General features: G+C 34.3%; 3 protein-coding genes across 6 annotated transcripts in view; 2 read left to right on the top strand and 1 right to left on the bottom strand.

Moving 5' to 3' along the window:
* The window catches only part of LOC128991839 (dystrophin), a 549,174-nt gene that overhangs the window by 516,523 nt on the left and 9,513 nt on the right, over window positions 1–23,138 (bottom strand). The window lies entirely within an intron of this gene.
* On the top strand, window positions 4,166–17,124 carry LOC128991844 (facilitated trehalose transporter Tret1-like). The gene is made up of 2 exons (XM_054415057.1): window positions 4,166–4,266; window positions 15,401–17,124. Exons 1-2 carry the CDS (start codon window positions 4,215–4,217, stop codon window positions 16,747–16,749), a joined length of 1,401 nt encoding a protein of 466 aa, XP_054271032.1. The 5' UTR covers window positions 4,166–4,214; the 3' UTR covers window positions 16,750–17,124.
* On the top strand, window positions 19,877–22,969 carry LOC128993150 (facilitated trehalose transporter Tret1-like). Its single transcript, XM_054416909.1, has 3 exons — window positions 19,877–19,928; window positions 21,052–22,145; window positions 22,952–22,969. Exons 1-3 carry the CDS (start codon window positions 19,877–19,879, stop codon window positions 22,967–22,969), a joined length of 1,164 nt encoding a protein of 387 aa, XP_054272884.1.

Raw genomic sequence — 23,138 nt, 5'->3', positions numbered from 1 at the left:
AAACAATCTGACATCCACGTGATGACGTCATTGTCTACGTACAAGCCCAGTTTAGAGTGACAACTGCCACCTGTCACCAGGTCATGTCTACAATGTTACTCTCGTACATACAACACGACTACAACATAGCGAGGTTTGGTAGAGGTAAACAATCTGACAACCACGTGATGACGTCATTGTCTATGTACAAGCCCAGTTTAGAGTGACAACTGCCACCTGTCACCAGGTCATGTCTACAATGTTACTCTCGTACATACAACACGACTACAACATAGCGAGGTTTGGTAGAGGTAAACAATCTGACAACCACGTCATGACGTCATTGTCTACGTACAAGCCCAGTTTAGAGTGACAACTGCCACCTGTCACCAGGTCATGTTTACAATGTTACTCTCGTACATACAACACCACTACAACATAGCGAGGTTTGGTAGAGGTAAACAATCTGACAACCACGTGATGACGTCATTGTCTATGTACAAGCCCAGTTTAGAGTGACAACTGCCACCTGTCACCAGGTCATGTCTACAATGTTACTCTCGTACATACAACAAGACTACAACACAGCGAGGTTTGGTAGAGGTAAACAATCTGACAACCACGTGATGACGTCATTGTCTATGTACAAGCCCAGTTTAGAGTGACAACTGCCACCTGTCACCAGGTCATGTCTACAATGTTACTCTCGTACATACAACAAGACTACAACACAGCGAGGTTTGGTAGAGGTAAACAATCTGACAACCACGTCATGACGTCATTGTCTACGTACAAGCCCAGTTTAGAGTGACAACTGCCACCTGTCACCAGGTCATGTCTACAATGTTACTCTCGTACATACAACACCACTACAACATAGCGAGGTTTGGTAGAGGTAAACAATCTGACAACCACGTGATGACGTCATTGTCTATGTACAAGCCCAGTTTAGAGTGACAACTGCCACCTGTCACCAGGTCATGACTACAATATGATATGCAGGATATGCACCCGTGAACGGATTTCAAACTATCTTTCTTAGTTTCAATTTTAATCTTTACAGTGGGTAAAATAAAATTGTAATACAGAAATCACCAGTTGAAATTAAAAATATATATATATATAAATATTTAGTAGCTTCTTAATCGTACGTCTTTAATATATCAAAAATAATCGATGAATATTAGAAATAAATATTATAAAAAATGGCAACGTTATGGTCAGTACTAATCAATTCTAACAATTTTATATGTTAGATGACAAATATATTTCACCAATAATCTCAAAGGAACAACTATCAAAAAACTATTTTATGAGGGTCCTAAGTATATTCATTTCACGACTCTTGAAAGCATCTCAGATATATGACAGCGAATACAATGATGCAAACATGTTGTACTGAACTGGATTGAACAAGTACTAGACTGGGGTAAACATTATACTAGACTGGAGTGGACATTTACTGGACTAGAGTGAGCTGGGACTATGACCGAACGCTTCTAAAGTAATGGAATACAGAATACAATGGGAAACAGTGGGAGGGGCTCGACAGAACAGTAAATAGCGGATGTCACTGATTGTTTGGAAAAAATAATCAAACTCTATTTAAAACACTACTTACCGGCGCTGCAGAACATTGACAAACTTATAGAGCATACCTGAAACAATGTAAGGAAAATTAACAGATGCATATAAGCATTGAGTTACTCAATGATATAAGTTATCAGTCTGCTTCAACATAACGTTAAACTTACGAGTTAAAATAACAATGTATCATAAATGTTAAAGGCTTTTACCAATTAGGCCATACAGGAAAAAAATAAAATAAGTGTTTTCGATCAACTTGTCAGAGCAATTTCATGAGCTTACAGTTCATGAGTTGAAAGGTGAAGGATAAGCAAAAGTATGGTTTTGTGAATTTCAACGCTAGTGACGAAATTAATCACTATATGCAATTATAAAATAATCGTATCATTTACAATAATATAATATTCCACATTGTTGTGCTACTGGTATTGTTGGTGTACAAATGTAAAATGTGCAATATAGTTCAATCAAGCAAGAGAATAATCAAATTAACAATAGTTTCAAGAACACCTATAATGAATGGCAAATATGCACCACTGAGTTATTCCTGATCACGTATCGATATCAGTGAATGACGATTACTTTGTCGAACGCCTTCAGTTTGTCGAAAACCATCTGTCAGCAAAAACGCTGCACGGATTGCCTAGAATAACTTGTAGGCTCTAAAGAATATTTAATTTTTTTTAGATTATGGAAGACGGTAAAACCTAGCAAGGACTTTTACAAATATTGCTTTACATAATTTAAAGCACAGTATACTATAACAGTGTTTTTTTTTTTTAATTACAGTACTTAAATATTTATTACAGGAAAAACATTGTATAAATTATATTTGATTATCTACACGACACCGACACAGCAGTGCACGTTTTATAAGACGAAGATGAGTTTTTTGAATATATAAAATTATAAATTTTTAATGACTGAAAAAGGCTGATTTTTAACCACAACCATTTACTAAAACACAACGATCAAGAACCGCTGTTTCCACTCTCGGGCCTCCAAAAAGCTACTGACTTTTCTCAGAATCCAACCAGAAACTTCCTATTCACTGGACGAACACTATATCCACCAACGTAATCAATCTGTAAACATATACTGGTTAAACAATAAACTTCAATATTCACAAAAGTAGAATATATTGAGCACAGATAAATACAGACTATATACAGCGTTTGAACAAGCGTTGAACATTGTTATTTAATTCGGACCGTACGAATTAAAATTTCTATTCAGGGAACGAAAATACAAAGAGTTCTACCACGAGCAAGGTAATCTATACAATCCTTTGTCTGTGATCCTACCAACTAATCAGTCCAACTATTATATCACTGTGGAACTAATCATCGGAGAAATCACAGCACAAAGTGACGCCGATGAAATGTCCGAAACGATCTGCTACAAATAGAAAACAATAGTTAATTGCTTAGTCTACAAATGCACAACTGTAACATCCAATTGCTATGTTAAAAAATATAACTCCAGTTGAGCCATTGATAGACAGTACTGTTATAAAATCCCATTTTCTTATACACCAACATTTTGAACCAAACTGAGACCAACTACATCATTCGTTTCCCCACCAAACTATCTGCGAAAAACTGAGAATATAGAATTCAATAGTCCTCAGACTCTGGGAGATACGACTAATAACAGCACTCTATTTGTACGAATAATTTCCTCTAGCTTGAGACAGATGTCTGCTCCAGTATCCAAAGTCAACGTTCATAGCTGAGCCGAGTTGTGGACCAATCCGACGACAAACTTATGAATATTCAGTCCTGCATCTCGCTAACATTCAGCGTTCGTAGCGTCAAATCTCGTTCTAGACATAACTAACTTCATCTGACATTGGTGTCTTAGTACTGAAATGATCAATTACCATTCCAGTAATGACTATTTGGAAATCTTTTAGAAAGGCATAGTGAAGTCACTTATACGATTCAAGTTGTGGTGAATACGTCAAAATGGTGAACGATGTAGTTAAGTATAAGATTAACAGCAAAACAGTACAAAACATTTCCAACACGAAGCATAACCACATAAAACAGACTCCAGATTTTTCAATTGGACCAGAACTCTACTTGCACTGTTCAAAGTCAATCGTTTAACAAACTACTGTATGGTAATTTATTTGTTAATTTCACCAGTGGGGAGCATCCAAAATCATCGAAACGAAAACAACGATTTAAGCATTGTATATTTTTTTAGGTTAAAAAAGTAAACAAAACTACCAACAGAAACCCTGGCAGATATAAGATAAGGGGCGAATCAAATTTTTTAATAGTCCATTGCCAACATGGATGGTTTTCTGCAAATGTGAAAACCAACTCCAACCTTCACTACACAACATAACCTAAATACAACCATTACAACCAATCACATCCATTCATCAACTAACGACTATTGACTATTGTTACGGAACAAACACCTACAAGGTGTAGAGCGTCACGTGACCTATTGTTTACCAAACAACAGCTGTTGCTGGAGACGAGGAGTGGGGGGAGGGGGCAGTTACCGCCATCCCGCGCTACCACCACTATAACGTACTTGGTACTCCAACTGTAGTGTGTGTGTGTGTGTCAGTCTGTTTGTAGCAGTACTTGTGGTGTAGGTTGTGATATGTGTGAAATCAGCTGTTGTACAACATGAAGAGATCCACAATAGGAGTAATCAAGCAGTACGCTGCCGGAACATCAGGTAATCCTGGAGTTACTTACGATTTAGAAGAGCAACTGCTAAACTGCACACGGTTAGGTTCAAGACCCAAACAATTCTAATTAATTGAATTTACAGTGTTACTACCTGAGTTTGATATGCACGTATCCTTTTCTCTCACTAACGTCATATTCGAGGCATTGGTTTAAAGTTGGTTCAATATTTCGTTGAATCACTACCCGAATCCATTAAACACTTCTTTATTTCACCAACAAATTGTCTAACAGAAACACTGAGTTATTATTTCTTTGCATAATCTTTCCTGGCCATTTTTTCAAAACATTTTTTATGTTTACCTAGAAGTGTTCATTGATTGTTCTCCATGGAAACGATAGTAAGAGCTGATGTGTATTGTTTACTGATGTTTTAGGTTAATAAATAATTTTCACTACCAGATGATTTTAGTAAATCAAAGAGAATAACAAGCAATACTTGATGAATCGTTATTTTATTCTATCCTGATGTTACTGTTCTTATAATTGATTGTGAAAAGTGAATTCAAATTACTACTTTTTTCTACTACGTCTTCTTATACCGTTCTTAAGCGAGGGTAAAGCTACAGTACAAGTTAAGTAGGTATGTAATATAGTCCAAATGGGTGGATGGCCGTATTGTAATTATAAACTGGCTACAATATAATTGATACCTTGCACACATAAGCGTTCAAAATTATCAAGTGAAAGTTTTATTAACATTATAGTGTATTACACAAACACATACGAGCAATGATAAAAATAAATGGTTTGCCATTATTTCCAGGTAAGAAAGTTTGATTATTCTCTACTTATTGCACTGCACGGCTTGCATAAGCAGTTTACCTTCGAGGAATATGCTTACATTTCATAAATAAAGACATGCATCACCGTAAATAAGAAACACCATAATGAATCATTGTAATGGAATCTGCGAAGAATATCCATAGTCGTGATTGTGGTTTCAGTCATTAAAAACCAATTGTTATTCTGATAATACCAAGATATGGTAGACAATAGGCGTAGTTCTCACTGAATGCCAAGCAGTGGTGAAGGAAAAATATGAATGAAATACAACAAAGTATAAAAGTGATGATTCTAACTTACAATTAGCTTACACATATGTTTCCACGTACTGAATTTTCGTTTAGCCTTAACTAGGACACATTTTAAATAACAATTTATGTGACAGTATAGTGCTTAATATTTTCCAACAACCATAGACAGATTTTGACATATTTATTTTAATTTGCACCCAAAAAGAACACGTATTTCTAAACAGGTTTCATGAAAAGTCTATAAAAATTATTCTGAACAATTTCCTATTACGATACTATTATTCGGTTAACCAGTCGTCATTTCAGCAGATCAAGGATATTGTAACATTTTATACAGGATTATATTGACACCAATAAAACCCCCTTTCGTATGGAAATGTGTCAAAATAATCTGGTATGAACAAACATGAACGATATTGAGTTCAAAGCAGAAATGACAAGCTATCAATCTGTGTGACGCTGTCACAGTCAGTCTTGAACATGAACATGATCATTGAACATTGAACATGACAGATTGTGGTCATAGTAAGCGATGAAGGAGGAGTAAGGGTTTTTGCATCGTGATAGTTGCTGGGATACATGAAATCATGTTGGATTTGCGAAACTAGACCTAGCCTATCTAAAGTTACCGCGTTATCAGGTATAAAATCGTCAAGTAGGTTTATCGGATTTAATTAACACCACTTGAGCGATCACAAGTTGTCTAATCAATTATTAGTAAATAACAAAGTGCCAAAGACAATTGACCGGGTTAACCGTTTTGTTTGTAAACCCATGTTTGAGTTTGAAGACAGATATGAGTAACGATACGAGAACTATTTTAATACTCGTATGTGTAAAAGTGTAAGGTTTGTACACTTGTTACTTCAATCTTGGAATCGGTACCAAAGCACACAACATAAATGTCTGGACAGTAATTTAAGTCGATAAACTAGGTTTATTCATTAAAAAGGCAGAGCACTACATCACAATGACAGAGTAGAAGTAACCATTTTCAAGTGAAAAGTATTAATTAACCCTTATCAAAATAAGTAATATTAAGCACTAAACTAGAAAAACAAGTGTTATAAGCTGTCTTTGAAAACAGTTGGTTTGGTGACAATGTACAACCGTGGTCCGAAAAATAACGTATAAATAGCCTAACAAAAATGATAGCATTATAAGATTCTGTTAAATTAGTTGTCGTTGCAAACAAATTGCTACATTTATCAACGTGTACATAACTAACCTTTTTATTTATGTTTACCGTCTCCAATAGTATTTCCGAAGTAAGCCGACACAGCACACAATCTATATCATCATTAACCGAACTAAAACTATTGAAGAAACAACGTTCACTGCACAGTCACACAACAATACAAAGATACACGTCACTACAGGTTTTACAGCTGGACCGTAGAGAGAGACATTTCATCAGCTGATACAACAATCAGCTGATTGGCGAAAACTATTTCGTTCCGTTTTTAAGATTATTTCAAAACTCATACGTTCATGAGCACTGTGATAAGTGTAACTTGATTGTTGGTGATAGATCTATAAGAAATAGATTTAAGTTAAACTTTTAAGTAAATATATCCACCAATTTAAGATTTATGTAGGATTAAGTATAAAATATAGAAATAATACTAAACACTATGAATTGATCAATTTACCAACTAACTAGTATGTTTTTGTAATATCTCATTTATTGTTTTGAAATGTTTTTATTTTCAATGTAGTAATTGAGAAAGGAATTTTTGCCCGATATAATTCAACTTGGTGCACGCTGACTAAACTACATACATTTTAACAATGATTGATTAAGTTCACATAAACATATAGCGTATTTCCCATAGAGGGAATAAGATATTACCGTCGGTTTCCCACACAAAGTACCAACAGGTTATTTTTTAAGAAACCGTCAAAATCCAATCGTTGGTTTTAATTTTCAATCCTTGGAATTACGTTTAAGTAAATTATAGTTGTCCTATCAGCATTGGTAATAGCATATGTGCAAGTAAGTAATATATTCAACAGTTGTTTGCATTGATTTTCAAGTGTATTGTTTAAGGATACAAAATAATGTGATTTTCCTGTCTACAACCACGCGTTATCACTTATCACGCCACTATTGATAAACGCGTTGATAGGAAAGAGGGCTTTTTAGGTCACACCTCAAATAATTCCGAACTGAAACAGATGAGTATATAAAGTCCAGACAAACACGTTATGAAAAAGCACATTTCCCCACGCGCAGGATCTTCTACAGCCGGTTTGTGTTGGACTTGGGCCTGCGCCAGCCTACTTGGACTTGAGTGGCTTCCTCCATAACAGATAAAAACCGGGGGAAACAAAACTGAAAGGTGTACGTAATCGCCTTGGCGGATCTCACTATGTTATTGGAAGCAATCTTATAATACAATTCAATAAATGAAATACCCCCGCCGCAGCAAACCTGCAGACTTAGCGAATTTCCATCTGCCTGATTGGATTTAAACTAAAATGTCCCCTTAAAAATATCACATTTATTCCCTATTTAAACAGAATTAGTTTAATGAGTACTTAGGTTTGCTGCAACAGGGAGGGTAAAAAAGTTTTTTTTAATGTAAAATATTAAAAGGTACTGTGGTTTAGTAAGAAATTAATGTATTTTCCAAATTTGATCAAAATATGTTCATAAACAAGCAAACTACAACAGTTGACTTATTCTCCATAAGAATAACATGGGAATTTTAAAATTACAATTTTTTTTTAATTTTCTCCGTAACAATTAGGCGCATAATAACGCTTCAATATACTAAATTATTTGTTTTTTTAAGCTCTACAAAATGGTTTGAAAATAAATTGTGAAATTTTGTGTTTTTAGGGCCAAAAATGGGAAAAACCTATTTTTACCCCATAAAACCCCCCATAAACCCCCGTTCCCATAGTCCGATTATGCTGGTTCGCGAACTCATTCAAGTTTATCCCGCCTTACACCTTTAAACCAAGTTTTATCAAAATTGGACAAAAATTACTCAAGTTATCGTGCGGATGGACACATATATATATATATATATATATATATATATATATATATATATATATATATATATATATATATATATATATAGATATATAAAAATTTGAACGAATGATGTTTTTGGCCTCTGGGGACATCAAAATGAAAAAGTAAATCGGTCCCGGGCTTAGGTCTTACCATGAGACCTACGGTAATAGCTACTTCCCTATAGGGAAATTCGCTAAAACAATAGATATCCAATCTCGGCACGAATAACGACACAGTTCATTTTTGGAGCAAAAAGATAAATAGATTGATGTGTAATTATTTCCTTTACATCGCACGGTTCCAGAGAATCTTGATTTAGGCAGTTTCAGATAGTGTCAATTATAATGGCGTGAGGGGAGGGTAAGGAAAATGCGTCCAACAACACTGAGAGTAATGAATACACAAACCACTAGAAGCTGTAACTACTTTTTTCAGACGACGGTGTTTAACAACGAAAATTCCATATGCTAAATGAATGTTTTTGACTAGAATCCAGAGATGCTGAATGGGAATGTATTTCACTTCACAGTTTCATGTCATTCTACAATTAATTATTGTCGATAGTTTCCATGAGATGTTCTCGTGTTTCGACTCGCGTCAATATTTTGACTCAAAGTCACGTTCATAGTCCCGTGTGGCTATGAACAATGCACTAGTGTCTAGACGCGTAGACAGGGTCAGCACTCAGGAATCCGACGACAAAACGTAAAACACAACTCGCAGCGGCTGAACCGGGCCTGATAACGATACGAGTAGCCGGAGTGGCATTTACATTCTCTCGTAGCGTTCACTCACTTGACTCTTGCACTGTAGATCATCAGATCGTCTAGATCTAGTCCAATAGAACTGTGGACAACAGTTTGTACACCAACACCAGCATCTTATTACAGTATCATTGACATTGTACACTGCGTAGTAGTCATCAATAGACGCGATTCAACATTTTTGATATCAGAGACGATGACAAAATGAAATAACAAAAACAATCTTAACTTTATTTCCTTCATAAAACAACAGCCTCCAAATTATTATGTTTTCGACTAAACTTAGTTTTATTAGAGAAACAGTGCAAAGATTTTTCAACGTCTGCCATGTGAAAAATCGGGAATTAGAGTGTTTTGAGATTCTCAATAGTTAGTAAATATGACAAGCATATAATGATTGTAGGCCTACAAGTACGAGAAACCCAATCGGAACTTGTACTATTAACAGAAACAGTTCGCAGTACTCCAAAGGAAATAATAGTTTGAGTCAACAGTTAAGTCAAGTAGTGCGATAACTCAGACGAGAAATTTAGTAGGCTAATTGGTCGTTAGTAAACTAACCGCGACAAAACTATCGACACGATCACCTTGACTCATTTAAAACACCTTGTATAATAATGAAGCACGACAGGAATAGCGAAAATAAAATTGAAGCCTTTCCTACTTTATTTTGATGGTAAACTACCAAATTTAAACTTAATTGAAACTATTGATTTAATCAAATAAGTTAATCCCCATTCTACCAAATATTCGGATAGTCAGTTTTACATAAACTAAGCTGTACAATTAAAAAGCAAAAACACGTTCATTTGTGTGTTCATGAATAGAGTTTGTTTATACTTTAGACAACTGCATGATGGTGTATACCTTTGTACTGAAAACATAACTTTCTGATTTAATAGGTCAGGTTAGTGTTATAAAATGAGTATAAATTTCATATGATAGGCTATATAGTCATAAATGTTTTATTATTAGCTCGAGGACTACAATCACAAATACATTCCATTGTATTCATAATAATTTAATAGATAAACGAGTGTTTAGTTAGTTTTAATTTAGAGTTTTAATAACTATGCAAATGTAGTTAAAAACATGGACATAATACAGCTTAGAATAAATCAATATTTGATGAGTTAAAGTGCTTGCCAATTAATCAAAAAAGTTTGTAGTTTGATCCTTTTTGTTATTTAGGGACTTTTTAAAGAAAAAGCTGGTATTAGTAGCAAAGCTATTCCATAAGAGATACACTTTTTACTTATCTTCGCCTTACGCATTCAGGTGGTGGGGTCAGTGTAGTTAAAATCTAATAAATATTGTATGGCTATGCAACACATTGCACATTGCATTGATTAGTAACTCATTCCAAAACTGTTTCCAATTAAACAACGCTAAGTTACTCCCGAATATATTAACGTACTGATTTACAGTGCTCAAATAACTCTGTGCGAATTATTACAGTAAACTGCTCAAAATCTGTAAAATAAGATCCACAATGTTCAGACCACAGAACAAGGACACTTTGAGTGTTGTGGTGACGTTGTGACGTTCGCAAGACACGAGACTGATAAAAATGTTGACTCACGTCACTGTTATCTCGTGTCTACGTAGAACTAGAGAAAACACAACACCTACCAGACACATTGTTACATACATTACTAAAGTTGGCGTTCTAATTGTTTTATGTTCTCTATTATTTTTGTTGTCCTACATTTACACATTGCTGTTGTAGACAAGTCCTAAAAGATCGCAGTATTATCGCATTGATAAAATTCATTGGTGATTAAAGGGATTTGAACCTGGGACCTCGGGGACCAAAGTCCCGAGCTCTAACGCTAGACGAGCTCGCTCCCCTCTTTAGAATGATTTATGATACTGTACTACTGTACTTGTCACTGTACTGATCAGGACATAATTGGTAATGATGTAAAATCTGTTATTTCAGAAAGTACAAAAAACTAAACAACTCTTCACCTACCTTCTACGATGTTAAATATATGCTGCTTTTGCAAAATAATACTGTACCCGTAAACCCTTAAGAATCACTTTTAAAACAAAACCAAAAACATTTTCATTATGTTTAAGTGTTGATTTGTTACTGTATGCTTATGCATGACAATGTGTGATCAACATTTGTGAGAATATATTGCTTTTAGGGTCCATTTTTGACTAAGCATTTATAAATAAGGGTTACTATCTGAGGTTTTCACAGTAGAGGTGAATCACAACTCCTTACACAACAAGTTAAATGAAGAAGTAGCAAAAGTAAATGTTGTGTTAAATTCATAACACATTTACGGCCAAAACTTATATCCACCGCTAAACCGTATAACCACTGCATTATTGAACAAAATAAAATTTAAAAAAAACTAAAAGTTTGCTATGATCCAAATTACAGTTATGACTCCCTGACAGAACCATTACATCATCCACCATAGGGTTGATTACTCTATGATCCCATGACTAACAGTTATGGAGTCATAGAGCCAGCCAAGTGCTGTAAGTGCTCTGATGACATAAACTACACTGAAGGACTTAAAGAGCTTAATTGCTGGTAGTCATTAGATGGACAAATTGCTGTTGGCCACACCATGCATCTCTGCCACTTGACATAACAATGGGATTGTATGATTGAACATTACATTCTCTAACTCTTCTTTTATTAATTGTGTATGCTGCTAATTAGGTTACTCTCCACATTGTTGTTTTGTTAGTATTTTAAATTGTTTTAGCTATTGTTTTGGCAAATTAAATCATGAAATATGTTAAACATTAAATAGTCAATCAGAACTTGATAGAATTCCCTATAAATAACGTTCGCTTAGTTATTGTATTGAAACATTGGGTGGATAAATTTAGTCAAATTAAAAAAAAAATTATTATTCATTCTTTCTATTAATTTTTTTCTCATTTCATGTATACTTAATTCACCCCAGCATCTTAAAATACATTAAACAATTTAAAAAATCATTTTATATCATAAAATAAATTTGTGTGGCATTTTATTTCAACTATCAATAAAACATGAATGACACAGCCATGATGATAATATAGCCCCAAATAGTGGATTAATTTTGAGAATGTATAAAAACTGTATTTGCTAACAATTCACATATTGCATTCAGCGAAATCCGTAAGAGTGGTGATTATAGATACACATTTAAATAAACACACGCATCCAAGGATTGATAATAACATCACTTTTGTACAAAATCCCATGAAAATTATTGTGGATTGCAATTAGTTTCTTTGTTTGCTACTTGAAAATGAAACCGATATACTAGGAACTATTTGATTAAATGTAGAAAAAAAGTTTTGTTAATGATTTGGTAAACAAATGCCAGATTAGTGTGACCCCAGAAAGGCCACAGATAAATCAAAAAACACCCACTGATAACTGATTACCAACCTACCAAGTCAAAGTACAGAGAAAAGAACCTAAGAAACCTCCCAAATCCATTGAGAGAATAAGGTCCAAAAATTATAACATTATTTAAATATAGTTAGCGGCACAATTATAACAACAAAAACTTAAAAGATGTTTCAAATATATTGTCTGTTATATTGTTTAGAATATTTTAAAGCTATAAGCCCCAACCAAAAATTATTTTAATCAATTCGATTCAATTTCTAAGACAGCTACGCACATAATTTTAGCTGGATTGAGTGTAAGAATCATAGATAAAAGAGTAGACACTCACTGTCTATTCCTTTAATATATGGTGGAACAAGATTATCAGTGTAGCTTGTTACTGACCACAACCAGCTGTTCCTTAACCCATTTATTAAAGGCCCAAGGGATTTAGGACAGCTGGGTCCAGTTGAACCATCAAATAATGTCACATTTTGATCACCAGGTTCTAGTCTAAAAGATGAATTATTATTCTATTAATTCATAGTGAAAAGGTTATTTTTGTAATAACTTATTTAGAAGAATCATTTTTCAGTATTATGTCTCGTATCATAAATAAATTAATTTTGATACTTATCATAAAAATATATTATGAGTTCATGAATTCAATTAATTAAACACACCAAATTATACACAAAATGAGATTATTAGAGTTATAACTTAAATAAAAGGTCAAAAATATGTGCATTATTGACATTGTAATCAATTAATTAATTAATCAAGCTTTATCAACAACCAATATGACTCCAGGCACTAATGTGTAAACCATGTTACATACTGATAGTGTAATTAGATTACATGCTTTGTGTAATGAACAACACTGCATGTTATTGTAATTGAAGGAATGAGCCAAGTTTGATTGTAATTAGATCCTGAACTCTTTGTCACAGTTTTATTATTACAGTGATCTTTGTTGACAGTGACATAATTGAATAGAAGCACTTTGAATGACATACTAGTAAACACGTTGCTCGAAATCGAGCAATTGCAAAGAAGTAAAGTAGTTATTTAAAAACAAATAAAAGTCATCATAATTTCCGATGAGTTTAAAAGACTTTGAATTGAAAAATAAATAACAGCAATTAAATTATACAGCTGATCAAAATGTAAACAATTATGTTCTTCATAAGGATAACATGGGAACTTTAACAGCCACTGGGGCAGAGCCCAATGGACTTTTTCAAAAATGTAAGGTCAGTTTGCAAATCTACGCGACACGCTCTTTCCAATGAGACGTCAATGGATAAAATCGGTTAAGAAATGGCAGAGGAGTTCTACCGACAAAGTTTCATGTAGCGTATTAATTATATAGATACTGTTAAGTTCTAAACATTGATTTAAATTAGTAAGTTACTTTCTTAATTTTTACACCTACCAATTGTTTAAGTAACAATTCAATAGTAGTTCAGATTTATATCACTTTAGTCTGTTTTAAAATAACACTAAAGGTTGTCCCGTGGTCGAAAACTCAACCAAAATATGTAATGTACAGACTTCTCGATTTTCACCCCACGCTGTAGATAAGTAAATAAAACATGGGATTGGAATTTCTTCCGTTTGTATTGATTTTCTAGTTATATTTCTTTGTTATTTTGTCACCAGCATGGCAACCCATAAGGCCCATGTTAATTTTTTTAAATTTAAAATTTAATTTTTTGGGTTTATTTTTAAGTCTATTTTAATTTACAACAGAATTCTGCATGTCTACAGGAAAATATCTTTTTAGGAGTATGCGTAGATTTTCCCTGCGAAGCACACGAGTTTAGAAAAAGGTTTTTAAGAAAAATGCTTGCCTATTAATATATCAACAACAAGCATAACTAAAAATTTTTTTTAGAAACTCTAATTGGTTTCTATGTAAAACCTTAAGAAATAGTTTTCTTGGAGGTAAATAATATATTTTAACTGTTAAAATTAGTTTAAGTTACCTTTAATAACTCTTAGCTGAGAAGCTAAATGGTTAAAGTGCTCACCTAATGATCAAAAGGTCGCCGCTTCGATCTTGAGAAAAGTTTAAAATTAATCAATTTAGGTAGACACAACGAGTTTAACATAAAAAATAAAATAATTATTGACTGATTTCTTTAAAATTTTTAAAACAACCACATCACTGAAAAATAATGAGGATTAACTTTTCTTGTAAACGTGCTAAAGTAGAGTATAATTTGACTCTTAATATAATAACAATATGACCTTGAGCAGGGACAAATACAATGCAAAATAAGTAATAAAAGAATATATAAATTTGTTAACAACCTCTCATTATGAGATAACCAGTTGTATCTGAAGATAAGAGACAATAAGGACTTGTCAAGAGAATGGCTGTGTCTAGGTTGGGAGTTTTGATACAAGTTTTGGTCTCCTTCTCAGGTAAAGATGGAAGATTATCTTTCAAAATTGCTGTGTTTCGTTCAACTATCTAATATTAAAATATAGTAGACCATTCTTTCCCTGATGTAATTTGTAGTATCTACTTGTGTATAGATCATGAATTACTTTTTATGTCTTATTAGTAACAGAGAAATAGATATGAGAAATAGCATAATCAAACAAACATTTTTTGTAAGCCAGACTGTAAAGCAATACTATACAATATTTTTAATAAAATTTAAGAATGCATACTGGCTCTTCAGACTTTTAAATACTCCATCCATATTGAATTCCCAATGACACAAATAAAAAGTGTGTCTCAAAGTGGTTAACAGACTCCTCTAGTAAACTAAAGACTTCTGAGGTAATCCTAAAAACACTTAAAATACTTTTGAGTTTGGCTGCTACACAACATTATGCAGTATCCCATCACTCACTCTTGGTGTGAAATACAATCGTCAATTGTTATAAAATCATATTTTAAACTGCTATGTTATATTTCTCATTTGTTCCAGGGGCTCTATCAGTGTTCATCGCAGGCTGCTGCCTGGGCTGGCCCTCCCCCGCTGTCCGCAAGTTCCTTGACCATGAAGCAAACTTCAACATCACCCAAAGCCAAGTCTCGTGGATCGTCGCTCTCATGGACTTCGGCAACATCCTCAGTCCCATCCCCTCCGGCTACATGGCAGACAGCTTGGGTCGCAAGTACACCCTGCTCATGACGGCGTTCCTCTACATGGCGACATGGCTGCTGACAATCTTCGGCAACTCCGCTTACTACCTGTTTGCCGCTCGAGTGGGAGCCGGTCTCGGCAAAGGAGTAGCATTCACCGTTGTGCCAATGTACCTAGGGGAGATCGCAGGAGTGCAAGTTCGTGGTGCTATCAGTACAATATTCACAGGACTCCTCTACTCAGGAATACTCTTTGAGTACTGCATCGGACCGTTTCTCTCGTACAACATGTTGAACATAGTGTCGGCAGTGGTACCGATTGTGTTCTTCCTAACATTCTTCATGCTCCCCGACTCACCTTACTTTTTGCTGATGAAAGAGCGTCACAAGGAAGCACGAAGATCGCTCGCTTGGTTCAGAAACTGTGACACGACCGATGAATTTTTAGCAAAAGAGTTGGACGATATGTCAAAAATGGTGCAGAAGGAGATGACAGAGAAAGGAAGATGGTCGGATTTGGTGAGTTCACCGGGTGCTAGGAAAGCTGTAACGATCGTTTTGTTTTTGTCTGCTTTTCAAAGATTTGGTGGCATCTCCCCACTGCTTGCGTATACTGCTGTGACCCTCCCCAAGACTGGGGGAATCATCAACAGAGAGTACTACATGATCATCTTCGGGTTCACGATGGTTGTGGGTAACTTCATCGGAACTCCTCTAATGGACCGCGCAGGACGCAAGCTGCTGCTCATCATCTCATGTTCCTCGTGTGCCGTCCTCACAGGTGTATCGGCCGCCTTCTATTGGTACGCAGCACCTGACAACGACATACCCGACTACAACTGGGTGCCCTACCTCTGCTTCGTCACCTACGGAATAGCTTACGGTATTGGCATCGGCGTCATTCCTTCCACCTTCGTCGGTGAACTGTTCCCCACAAACATTAAAAGCTACGCCTCATCGGTGGCAGCTATATCTTTTGCGGTTGCTTCATTTGCGATCAACAAGTTTTACCTATTGGTCAAGACAGATTTCGGCGTCCACTACATGTATATATTTTTCACAGTTTGTAGTATTTCCTCCGTTATTTTTACTGTAGTCTTTGTATTTGAAACTAAAGGCAAGTCTTTCGCTGAGATCCAGGATAAGCTGAATAAGAGAAAACCTTTGCCGGAACCTCTGATGATGAAGTAATCAATGATTGTAAAATGCCATTTAAGTGCCAAGTAGACTTACAATAGTTTGTATATTTTACTGAAGACTGCAATTATTGAATTGTTTGATTACTATGTATATATGTTCCAACTCCTATATTTTTACATTTAAGTATTTTATAGTATTTCAGGGATTTTTTGTAATGTTAATAGAAATTATAAAAATTAAAAGTTTTATTAACATTTAGATTAAGATTTTATATATTAAACATAAAATTGTAGTTGTTATGACACTAACTCTTTGAATTTTGATAACTGAAATAAAATCTACATAATTTAAAGTAAATTTATTCAGGTATGACAGGTTTAATTCAATGTTAAGATACTTACGTAACCGTTTTGTAAAGGTTGCTATTCAAAGACTGGTATTATTAGAATACGTTTTAATAAATATTTTTAATTCTGTACTCATGATTGATTTCAAAACTTTAGTTCAATTTTAACGCAAAAGTTGTGTTGGATGTGCCTCCACCACAACGGCCTCCTCGCAACCCCCTTCATGTTCTATCCAAGACGACCAAACTAGATAAAAAAGGACGTCTGCTTGGAAAAAGATGCCGTCAGTGCCTGAAAGAAGGACGACGTAAAGAAACAGTGCATATGTGTGGCCAATGTGAAGGGGAGCCTCCGTTGTGTGCGTTAGCTTGCTTTGACAAGCACCATGCAGACTTACAGTAAAATTGAGACTATTGAAGGAGGGTGGAAGGGTTGTATATATTTGTAAATAAATATTTTTAAGTTTTCTTTTGTTATACTTTTAGTGCAAAACATTGATTTTTATTGCTTTCAAAACCAAAAATAATACATAATGACTTATCACCAACATCGTTGCTGGAGCGCGGGAATACCCGCACAAAGTGACGTCACTATTCGTTGCTACTGAGTGTCATCAAGTCGCCAATCTCACACTGGGACATTATATTTCTTCATTATATGTAAAAGGTATGTGTTTACAGCAATAATAGTGTAATTATTTTTGTAATACCTTGCCCAAATGCTGAGCGCGGGAATTCCCGCTCAATATTATGACGTCATAAAAAAAGTTTGTTTGCCATGGAAACCAATTTAGATAATTATATTTAACATTCCTGTGGTGTATTCTATGAAAATAATCACTAAAGTAATTTCAGCACTTGGGTACGTTTATCCATATTTCAGTAGCAGTCAATGTGTTAAGACTATAAAAAATGGTAAACACCTTTTTTGCTATTATTTAGATGACACAATGATGATAAACTACAAATAAAGTTTTCTTCTTGTTCCTACATAGTTTATCTGTGTTTTCGTAATGTTTTAACGAGAGAAAGAATATACGTCAATCATTCTTTAAAAAATAAATACTAACTAAAAAATAAATTCAAATTGCTTGTTTTGTGAATAATTTTCTATCACAGCAGATAAACAGATGTTTTGGCTTTCACTATGAATGAAACCATTGAATTTTGACATTATCAAACTTCTTTTAGCATTTACAACATATGAGACACATATATTATTTAACTTGCTCTGATACATTATTCATATGCATGGCATTGTTTTGGTTCGTTCTCAAGTGACACCGGAGTGTACCTCTAATTTTATTTCAAATATGACACTGTTTCAAAACAAAATAAACCTAGAGACATATCTATATTCAAAAAAGGGTTTGAAAATAATTTTTGCCGTCAAGAAATCTGGGATGGTTATGTTACATTTTTCATCATCAAAAAGGTAGAGAAAAAACTGAAAAAATTGGCTTTTTAGCTATTTTTAAATTTTTTTAATGTGATTATCCATAGAGATGCACAGAGGTATGTAACACGAACAAGAAACCACCTGTTTTCTGATTCATCCTCTTTGTCAATTGGTAGCCCTGCTTATCTGGTCTTCTTATCACACAGATAATCTTTACTTTACTGACCAGCTTAACAGGTGGTTCTTCAACAGAATCTGACTTCTAAGTCAAGAACGATTGAGCAAGTTAGTAGTTTATTATTTTATTGGGTTTTGTCTTATAAATTCAAGACCATTCTCGAGTAAAATATTCATTCACGACTACAATAAAGGGAGTAAACATTTAAAATTTATCAATCAGTAAATTAATAAAAAGTTACGATATTATAAAACATTTTTTTTTTCAACAGTAAAAACTGTTTTGCGCTTGGCTTTTCTAGGAACACTTTTCCTTGAGTTACTTATTAGAGGTAAAAATAAGAAAATAAATACAGTAGAAAACTTGTGATCTTTGTAGTAGGTTAATAGAATAACTTAAATTGAATCAAAATAAAAAAAATTGTTTTGGAATATTTTTTTAGGGTAGAAAATAACACAAAACAAATTAAATATAGACCTTCAGATGTGCTGTGGTTACCATAGGTTGTGGTGCACACCGCTGGGAGCTCCATGTAGTTATGGCATACACGCTACGTAACTACACAGCGCTCCCAGCAGTGTGCGCCAGAACCTATGGTAACCACAGCACGGCTGACAGTCTATATTCAATTCTTTTTGTTTATGGTTGTACACATTTTCTAACAGTGTTTTGAGTTAAAACATTTAATAGTTGGTTTTTAATAAAAATCAATTACAAAAACTTATTTAAGTAATCAAACTATATTTCAATGAGAGTAAATTTAACTACAATGTAAAGGGTAGACACTCTAGTGATACAGTTTATTAATTTTGGCCCATAATTTGTAAAAGGATGATGTTACACTAGTTTCATATTCAATGGTCAGTGGTTAAATTATTTTAGTGTTAAAACATTTGTAAATGGAATTGTTTTGACGCTGTTCATTGTACCATGTACAGATAAGTGAATGATATTTGAAAATTGAATCTTAATTATTTTCTTATTGTCGTATTGTCTAGTCCCTCAAACAGTGATATAGCAAATACCCTACTGATACTAATATGCTAATATGAATTTCACTCATAAAATAGCTAGAAAAATGAATCTTCATCGCTATCATGAATGTTTCACCTAGAATGGATTACGTCGTTCCTTATGACGTAACAGATGAACTTCTAAGGTAGGGATTTCCAACCGTTTATTACTCATTACACTAATCATATATCACAGAGATTACAGCTGAGCCGAAGCTGTTTAAACTCTTCTCTGCACGGAGATGAGGTCCCACACGGTCGGGGTGCTTCGGCAATACGCAGCCGCCATCTCAGGTTTGTGAGATTTTACTTTGTTAAACGTTTTGCTAGTATTTTTTAATGTGAATATTCGTAATATTTTAACCAAATGAGCCAAATATTGGGTGATTAGTGAAAACGCTAGGAAATTAAAATGTCACATAAAAGTCGGGTATACTAAACATAGCGTATTTTATTTTACATATTCTTTATAGCAAGTTTTAGTGATTTTTACGGAGAAAATTAGTGAGCTGTTGGTAAAATCCGCACAGAGAGACTTTAAAGAGTTCATGATAAATCATTTCTCATTAGTTTGAAAAAAAAAACCCTTAGTAGCTATAAAAAATAATTTAAAGAGAAATACTTTTATATTCCCATTAGTGTAGCATTTATACATTTTAAGAACAAAAATAAATGTATTTGTGATGTATATTTTATTGTCTTATCAAAATGAATTACAGACAATGATTTTTATCATGGAGTAGAAAGGCTTTTGTACAATTTGGTATGAACATCAATCAAGCATAAATAAATAATTATAAAATTAGATGGTATCCCGTACAAACTTGTTTGTTTTAATTAGTTTTAACATAAAAAATTATAGTAGCCATTGAACAAGATGAAATCAAATTTATTTTCATCAGACACTAATGGTTGAATGACAGTGTTAGGCTTTACAACTGGCTGATGATAACAGCACACTGGTTGTCACATAGAAAAAGTAAAAGTTCATTATATTCTTATAATTCATTGATGAACCACATTAATACCTGCACAAATTGTTTAACAAATCTAGTTTGTTTAAGAATTAATTAATTTTTTTTATTTTTTTTAGTAAGTAATATAAAAACCTTATTATTTGAAAAAATCACAAAAAATCTTACAACATTTTATGAACAAAAGCTTGCTGCAAAAGCCAGGAAAATTTGGCTTGTCTGCAGCTCATAGAGATAACTTGATCTAGATAACAATGTACTTTGTCGTCCCTTGGTCAGTCCTCCATATTACACTCTGGTTTTCCTTGTTTCTTGTCAAGATCTGCTATTATATTGTTGTTTTGACTTATTCTCTACCTTTCTTTTCAGACAGTCTTCCTAATAATTCCTCCACTCCAATCATTTTCTTCTATCCAAACCATACATTTATTCAACTGTTACAGCTGCTATCCCCGTGTTCATCGTGGGAAGCTGGATCTCATGGCCTTCTTCCGCGGTCAAGTCCATCCTCAGCGGCGAGACCAACCTGGACATCACCCCAGAGGAACTCTCATGGGTCGTATCTCTACTTGACTTGGGAAACGCTCTCAGCCCAATACCTTCTAGCTTCGTGTCCAACTGGCTCGGCCGCAAACCCACTCTCGTCGCATTATCCGTTTCCTTCTTGGGGGCATCTCTGTTGGTGGTCTTTGCAACAAATGTATACTACTTGTACATTGCTCGCCTCATCATCGGCATCGGTAAGGGTCTCGCCTTCACAGTCGTGCCCATATACCTTGGGGAAACAGCCGGTACAAAGGTGAGAGGCAGTGTCGGAACACTCTTCCTAGGCTTGATGAACTACGGAATTCTCTTTGAACTGTGCATCGGTCCACTAGTTTCCTATGAAACGCTCAACTTGCTTTCAATCCCTTTTCCCATCATATTCTTCCTCCTTTTCTTCCAAGTCCCAGAATCACCGTACTACATGCTGATGAAAGGACGAGTGAAGGATGCACAAAAGTCACTCTCTTGGTTTAGAAGTCTTGAGGAGGATTCTGCGGAATTGCAACAAGAACTCAAACAGATCGCTACAAACGTGGAACAAGACATGAAACAGAGAGGCAGTTATTTGGAACTGATCAACACTCCGAGTGCAAGAAGAGCAACACTGATCATCATGGGGCTATCCTCTCTACAAAGGTTTACAGGTGCTACATGCATCACAGCGTATTCCACCACCACTCTACCCCCGACTGGAGGCTACTTCAGCCCCTCGGTATACATGGTGTTCTTCGGAATCACCATGATCTTAGGACAGGTGATTTGTAGCACTCTGGTGGACATCTTTGGTCGCAAACCTCTCCTGATCATGTCAGGGTTCGGGTGTGCCGTATCTACAGCCGCAAGTGCTTTGTTTTACTGGCTCGATGAGTCTTGTGACATATCGGCCTTCAACTGGGTGCCTTATCTGGGTGTCGTTATATACGGTGTTAGCTTCTCTACCGGACTGGGAACCATTCCTCCCATCATATGTGCTGAACTTTACCCAGCAAATGTGAGAAGTTATGCAGCAGCTGTTGCTGCGATATTTTACGCCATTTCATCGTTTATCATAAACAAAATCTATCTCCAAATCAAATTGTCTTTTGGAATTTACTTCATGTATTTATTTTTCAGTCTGTGTTCAATTTTGTGTGTAGTTTTCACGTCCTCTTTCATTTTTGAAACCAGCGGTTTGACGTTTCTTGAAATCCAAACCACGCTTAAAAAGAAAAGTACGTACAAAAGTACTGATATAGTAAAAAATGGTTCTTCCTCGTAGATTAGATTACTTATTTTTATTCAGGAATAAGAAATACATGTAAATAGTGTATATTTATTGTAAAGTATTGTTTACTTAAAAATTTTAAGAAATAATATTATTTGTTGTAAAATAGAAATTTTTCTGGCAACACCCCAATACTAAGCAGTATTACATACATCCAAAATCTATCTATCTATCCAAAATCTAGTATATAGTATTGTACATCCAACAAATACCTATTTTTGTAACATATATTTTGTGTTCAATAACTAGTTGAACTTATTTTCTGTTAAGAGCAAATTACATAATCAAAGATATATAATTAATGCTTAATTACATGGAATAATTAATTATTGTTAATACTTTAAAATGTTTATATTTTAAAAATAAAAAGTAGTTGTTAATTTACAAACAAATTGAAGTTCACCATTAAATTGCGGTTTTCAAGTTCTAGTATGTGTCAGTTTATTCTTATCATTCTCTTTTTACCTTATCTCAATTTAGAAATGCCTTCTACTCTAGCAAACAGTTATCTTGAATACAACATATGTTACTAGCATGTGCTACTGTTCTGAGTTAAATTAGTTGTGGATTTAGAATGCATATTAGGTATGTTTAAACACATTCTATAAATATAAAATACCTTTAAGCAGAAAATTACTTACTTTTGGTTAAATTAGCACAAACAAGAATATGTTGCAGGCTATATAGTCTGTAAATAAGTTCATTACATATTATCAAATT

Source organism: Macrosteles quadrilineatus, unplaced genomic scaffold, assembly GCF_028750875.1.
Source record: "Macrosteles quadrilineatus isolate MER2022 unplaced genomic scaffold, UCM_ALF_1.0 Scaffold_4__1_contigs__length_99947679, whole genome shotgun sequence".
Classification (NCBI taxonomy): domain Eukaryota; kingdom Metazoa; phylum Arthropoda; class Insecta; order Hemiptera; family Cicadellidae; genus Macrosteles; species Macrosteles quadrilineatus.
The sequence above is the reverse complement of the archived record's forward strand: the minus strand, read 5'-3'. Positions and strand labels throughout refer to the sequence as shown.